The sequence below is a fragment of the Grammomys surdaster genome, unplaced genomic scaffold (assembly GCF_004785775.1).
Source record: "Grammomys surdaster isolate TR1022 unplaced genomic scaffold, NIH_TR_1.0 254, whole genome shotgun sequence".
Lineage (NCBI taxonomy): Eukaryota > Metazoa > Chordata > Mammalia > Rodentia > Muridae > Grammomys > Grammomys surdaster.
In genome coordinates this window covers 2,924,920-2,930,937 of record NW_021604695.1, presented here as the reverse complement: position 1 = coordinate 2,930,937, position 6,018 = coordinate 2,924,920, and the positions used below count along the sequence as shown (strand labels likewise).

The window sequence follows — 6,018 nt, the reverse complement described above, 5'->3', positions numbered from 1 at the left end:
GTCAGCTGCATTCCTTCCCCAAGCTTGGCAAGGTAAGAACAGTCCCCCACCCGTGGCTCTTCCCTGAGTGTCTCATCCACAACTGCCATTTTACAGATGAGAAAGCCGAGGCTACAGGAAGAGAAAGACCTTATCTGCACTTGTTCATCGAATGGGGGTAGGGCTCATATCTAGGTCCTTGACTCCTGTCAGACAGTCTCATCTCACAGGTAGCCCCTTCAAACACATAGGGCTTAGGGTATCCAAGAGGGCAGCAGAGCCTTCAGGCCTCTGTAGCTGCATCTGGGGCCCCAGAGAGAGAAGGGAAGCTTAGCTCTGAGAGCTCATCTGGGTCTTAGCTGCTGGGGTGGGCAGCAGGGGTGGCATGTCACGGTGGGTGGCCTTCTATGTAGGCCTTCAGGTGGCTCCTACTGGGTTTGAGGTCTTTGAAGCTGTAAGCAGATGAGGGGGAGGGGAAGCTTGCTGGTGGTGGAGGTGAGGGCTGAAAGAAGCCCTTGAGGTGGGCAAACGGTAGGTGGACTGAGGGCAGGGATTGTAAAAAGGAGGCAGAACTCAGGCAAAAGTGCAAGTAAATCAGAATCCTGTTATCTTCATGTCTCCTGGGAACACAGCATGGCCTTCTTGTTCTAAAATGATGAAAACTATGTCTGAGCCACCAGTAAAGTGTGTGGTATCGGCTCTGGCATGGGAATGGAAGTCTTCTGGATGGACTGTATGCCCACCCATGGGATGGGTGAGATTAGAGGACACTTTTCAGAGTTCCTTTGTCCTTGCACAGAGCCTAGATTGCCAGCCATGAGAGACTGCTCGGGGCACATCATGTGGTTCACAGGGGCTGGGGAACTCCTGGGCCCAGATGACAGAATGTGCCAGGGATGGGGGTGCAATGGATTTCATGTTTACTTAGGGACTAAAGGGCTGCCCTGCCTCTGCCCACACTCTGCCTCATCTCATCCTCTGGCTCCCAGGCTCCTCAGCAGCCTTTCTGAACACAGCGTCATGCTAATCTTTCTCATCAACATGCTCTCCAGATTTTCAGATCCACAACAGCAGGACTGTCTGCTGGGGCCACCTTGCAGCAGTATGCCATAAGCAAGAGCCAGATGAGTGAATGGATGGATAAATGAATGAATGTTTGAACTAATGGATGAGTGAAGAAATGAATGAGCAGATTACTAAATGAATGAATGGATGGATAAATGAGTGAATGTGCAAACTAAGGTATGAGTGAACAAATGATTGGACAGAGGAGTGGACAGAAAAATGAATGAATAGATGAATGGCTAGACAAACAAATGAATGAATGAATAAATGAATGAATGAATGAACAAAGGAACATAGAAGTGAATAGATGAACTGATGGATGAATTAACAAATAATTAAACAAATACACGAATGAATAAATGAATGAATATAAGCTTATACCTGGGCTGGGAAGGTTTGCTTAGGAGAGGTTTGCTTGGGGGTCAGGAAAGCCGTGGGTTGATGTGTTGTAGTGAGTCCAGATGGCACTCCCCTCTCCAGGTAGACACAGGCCAGCTGCGTGGCCCCTCCTTGATTCCTTTCAGTCAAAGCTCAAACCAGAACTACATACTTGGCCCCGTCTGGGAGAACTTCAGGTGTTGGTAAGTAGAGGGCAGGATTCCTGGAGGGCCGATGTAGAGCGTGGATTTCTCAAGAACACTGAGGGACCTAGATAGGAGGCCATTATTCAGCTTGCTATTCTCTGGCTATGAGGTCTTTGTGTCTCTCAGTTTCCCTACTGGCAAGACTATGTCTCAGGGAATCTCCAGTTCTCCCAGAACCACCAGTAAAGTGTGTGGCATCAGCTCTGGGCTGGGAATGGAAGTCTTCTGGAAGGGCTGTATGCCCACCCATGAGATGGGTGAGATTAGAGGACACTTTTCAGAATTCCTCTGTCCTTGCTAGAAGGGGACCTCCAGTTCCCCTGGGGCTGAGTTGGGTTTTGGGTTGCAGAGATAAGTGAGATTGGGCTGGAGTAAGCGAGAGACCTGTGGTGGCCATGCTCACACTGCAGGGTGAATTCCTTGATATAGATGGGTTGGGGTTTCCCTGTGGGTTCAGCACTGTGGGCACTTGGACTCCTGTGGGCAATCAGCTGCACTTGAACGCATACAAATCTGCAGCTGACCCACCCACTGCCTCTGTGTCGGGCTGGCCATTATTGTTCTATGCCTATAGGAAAAGGGAATTTAGGGAGAATACACTCCCTGAAGTAACTCTGGGCCTTCTACACAGGTGGCGGCATGCTGTGGCGCCTGTGCCTGGTCCTCTGCGGCCTGCTGGCTGGCACTCAAGCTGACCCTGGGGTTCTTCTGAGGTTGGGCATGGACATTATGAACCATGGTGAGTAAATGGGCCCTGGGCTGGGGCCAGAGGGACATGGGGCAGGTGATAGGTAGAGATTTCTCTAGATTGCTGGGCTTGAGCATCTATGATTTATGAAGCCAATCTAGTCACGGTGAGCTGCTCCTAGAGTTCCATTCTACAGAAGGGGAAGTGGAGGCCCAGAGAAAATGAGCCAACTTCCCAGGCTCCCTCAAGTTAGCTATAGAGTTATAAATTCTGTTCCCTTCCAGTCTCTTCTTTGCTCTAATGGAAGGGGCTTGTGCCATGTGTGGGCTGTGGAGGTGACAGGGGTGGGTCAAATCCCAGCTCTGTCAACTTGCTGTGTGACTCCAGGCAAGTCCAGTGCCCTGTGTGTGTTGTTTGTGTACTTGTAATGTAGAGAAATACAAACAAGGCGACCAGCTCTTCCCTGGCAGGGTCAAGTTCTGATATGTGAGGTAACCTTGTCTATGTGACTCATTTTCCACCCTGGGCCCAGCTCTGTGAAACAGTTGAGTTCAGGTACAAGGGGTCAATGGTGGCTTATTCAGTATTTGCTCCCCCTCTGCAAATTAGCTTGTGGCTCTATTGGGGGGGGGGGAGTTAATTCTTTTCTTTTTTAAGTTATCTTTAATCTGTTTTTATAGTCCAGTCATTATCCCCTCCTGTTCTGTCTTGACAGTTCCTCATCCCAATCCTCCTCCCTGTCTCCAAGAAGATGTCCCCACTCCCCAAACGCCCCACACCCCTCCAGACCTTCCCATTCCCTGGGATCTCAAGTCTCTTAAGGGTTAGGCACATCTTCTCTCATTGAGGCCAGATCAGGCAGTCATCTGTTGTATATGCCTTCGGGGGCCTCAGACCAGCTAGTGTATGCTGCCTGGTTGGTGGCTCAGTGACTGAGAGATCTTGGTTGGAGGGGTTTCTAACAGGACATCATCTGAGGTTTGGAATCCCCACTTTTGGGGACCAGCTCCCAGAAGAGGGCCCTGGGCACCCACTATGCTGTCCTTCCAGGCCTCCATGGTCATGTTCCCATATCTACCTTCTTACCCTTTAGCTAGGCTTCTCACTCCCTTCTTGCTGCTTTTACCTCTATGCCTGGTCCATTCCCTGCCCCTCCCCCTCCCCCTCCTTCTTCCCTTCCTTCTCTCTCTCCCCACCTAGCCCTGCTTCAGTGCTCCCAGCCCCAACCCCCACTGTCTCATGCCTCCCCGTCCCTGGCTGACCTGCCTTCTTTCTCATCTTTGTCCTTGCTGTGGACTCTGCCTGACCTGCTCACTCCGTGTCTCTTCACTTCCAGTAAAGATCCCCATTCTTCCTCCAAGGACCACCTCCTCCTGGCAGTTATCCCCTTCCTGTCTGAACTCTTCATGTGGTTCTTGTGCTTCTCTTTGACGGCAATTGTCACTCTGTCACTTTCTACCAGGCTGGGAAAGGTCAGGAGCTGGGCCTGTGGCTCACCTCTGGTCTACTGCTTTGTTGGGCTCAGTGGCTGGAAGTAGCCATACGTGGCCAGGATGCCAGAGAAATTGTTGAAGGACAGAAGAGCAGTAGAAACCTGGCTGAAAGTCTGTTGTCACCCTTCCCCTCCAGAGGTCCAGAGTGCCATGGAGGAGAGCCAGATCATGGAGAAGATGGCCGCTGAGGCTAGCAATCCACAGCCAGGGGCAAAGGCCATTAAAGGCCTCAGCAAGTAAGCAGGCGTCGGAGGCACAGGGAGGATGAGGCAGGGGTGGGGGGACTTGATGCAGGCAAACATTTCTTCTGCATTATCCTCAGTCTGCTTTGGGAGTCATTCCTGCCTGGAGTCATTCACAGAGAAAAGTGAGCTCACTGAATATACATGAAATTAAATGGAAAAACAATTTTTCAAATGGTAGAGCTGGAAAGATGTCTACAGTCATCGAGTAATGAGAGGAACAGGCTCCTTGCTGGCACCGTTGTGCCTGGTTGGGGCCGCCTGGACCGCTGTCCTAAGGAGGGTTCAGAGGCACGATCAGGATTTAGCAGGAATAGAAGAGATTAGCAGTGTCTAGTTAGCCCAGATGGGAAGGTGAAGGTATATGTGCCACACCTTTGTAATCCTGATTCTCAAATGTTGTTTCTGAGCCTGAGGTGGCTGTGCCTCTGGGGGGATATTTGGCAATGGCCAGAGACACGTTTTGTTGTCTCAGTTTGCAAAGGGGAAGAACAACACTGTTAGTATACATGACTTGGGTTCAGTGTTGACAGGAACCAGAGCTGAAAGCTCTGAATATCAAAGGTGACACTGTTGGGAAACCTGGATCCAATCCAACTTTCCTAATCTGTTGATGGGGAAATCGAGGCAAAGAAGGAAAGAGCATAGCCCAAGGTCACACAGAGTCAGCCATGCGTCTTACTACACACTTGAAGGTTCCTGTACACAGATTGTTTCCTGTCCAAGCCTTTGGTTTACATTTCAGAAGGCCCTAGTAGGCTGGGTTAGACGTCTACTCAGACCTCCCAGTGAGGTGGTGGAGGAGCATATTCTTGCCTTCTCAGTTCTCACCACTATACATGTGTGTCCCCTCCCAGTATGAAGGTAAAGGATGTCCTGGAGCCTGTTATCACATTGAACTTTGTACCTGGAGTGGGAATCTTCCAGTGTGTGTCCACCGGCATGACCATCACTGGCAAGAGGTTGGTGTGTGTGTATGTGTGGGGAGGAGACTGTCCCCTTGTCTCACGCTTGCCAGATGTAATCACTGAGTACTGGCTGTTCATTATGTGGGTGTTGGGATCTGAGGTGACTGTAGACTTAGGCTTGGTGTTGACAGAATTAAGACTGAAGGGGATTCGACTGAGCAGTGGCGGGGAAAGGTCAGGGAGAGTCTGGGGAGGGGATCACAGCTGAGCAGTGAGATGTGTAAGAGTTCATTGATTGACAAAATGGGAACGGAAAGGTTGGTTGTGTGGCTGTGAGCAGGCCCCATCCCGGTTCTTTCCACATTGGGGTAGACCCTGCCCTCTGCCTTCTCAGATTCTGAGTATGGGCAAAGAGAGTGGGGCTAGAATCCCCAGGAGCAGAGATACCCAGAGTGCTGCCTGCCTGGTCTTCTAGCTTCACAGGAGGGAACATGGAGATCAATGTGGTCCTCAACATCACAGCCACCGATCGGCTTCTGCAAGATGAGGAGACAGGCACCCCTATGTTCAGGAGTGAGGGCTGTGAGGTCATCCTGGTCAGCGTGAAAACCAACCTGCCTAACAAGTAAGGGGTCCTGCATCTGGGGAGCATGGTGGTCCTCACTGCTCTTCCCCATCATTCCTCTTCCTGAGTCACCGAACGCCTATAACCATGTCCCTTTGTGTCCTCTGTCCAATTTGGTGTCTTTGATGCATTTTTCACCCGGTCCTCCATGCCTGTGTCTCAGCAAGGCCATCAACAAGTTTGTGGACAGTACCCTGCGCAAAGTCCTCCCTGGCCTGGTGAGTAGCCCTGAGCAAGCTTCTATCCCTTCTTGGTAGGACTGCTGTGGCCAGCGTAGCCAGTGAATTTTCCCTTATCAGCGATCTTGATGTGCTGATAGTGACTAAGGAGTTCAGAGTGTGTGGCTGGCTTAGGAGGAAGAAGTACAGTGATCATCTAGTGATGTCTGCACAGGCACAGGCACAGGCACAGGCACAGGCACAGGCACAGGCACA

At 50.9% G+C, this 6,018-nt stretch overlaps 1 protein-coding gene across 2 annotated transcripts in view; it reads left to right on the top strand.

Annotated features, from left to right (window-relative positions):
* Positions 1–6,018, top strand: part of Bpifb6 (BPI fold containing family B member 6) — a 13,963-nt gene continuing 7,945 nt past the window's right edge. The window contains exons 1-7 of one of the 2 annotated variants that reach the window (XM_028775341.1): positions 1–32; positions 1,525–1,625; positions 2,260–2,367; positions 3,946–4,045; positions 4,909–5,013; positions 5,435–5,584; positions 5,748–5,802. In XM_028775341.1, the coding sequence (XP_028631174.1) occupies positions 2,268–2,367; positions 3,946–4,045; positions 4,909–5,013; positions 5,435–5,584; positions 5,748–5,802 (510 nt within the window). In that variant the 5' untranslated portion in view covers positions 1–32; positions 1,525–1,625; positions 2,260–2,267. Of the gene's footprint in view, positions 33–1,524; positions 1,626–2,259; positions 2,368–3,945; positions 4,046–4,908; positions 5,014–5,434; positions 5,585–5,747; positions 5,803–6,018 lie in introns of those variants that run through there. The other variant, XM_028775342.1, reaches the window with a different exon arrangement.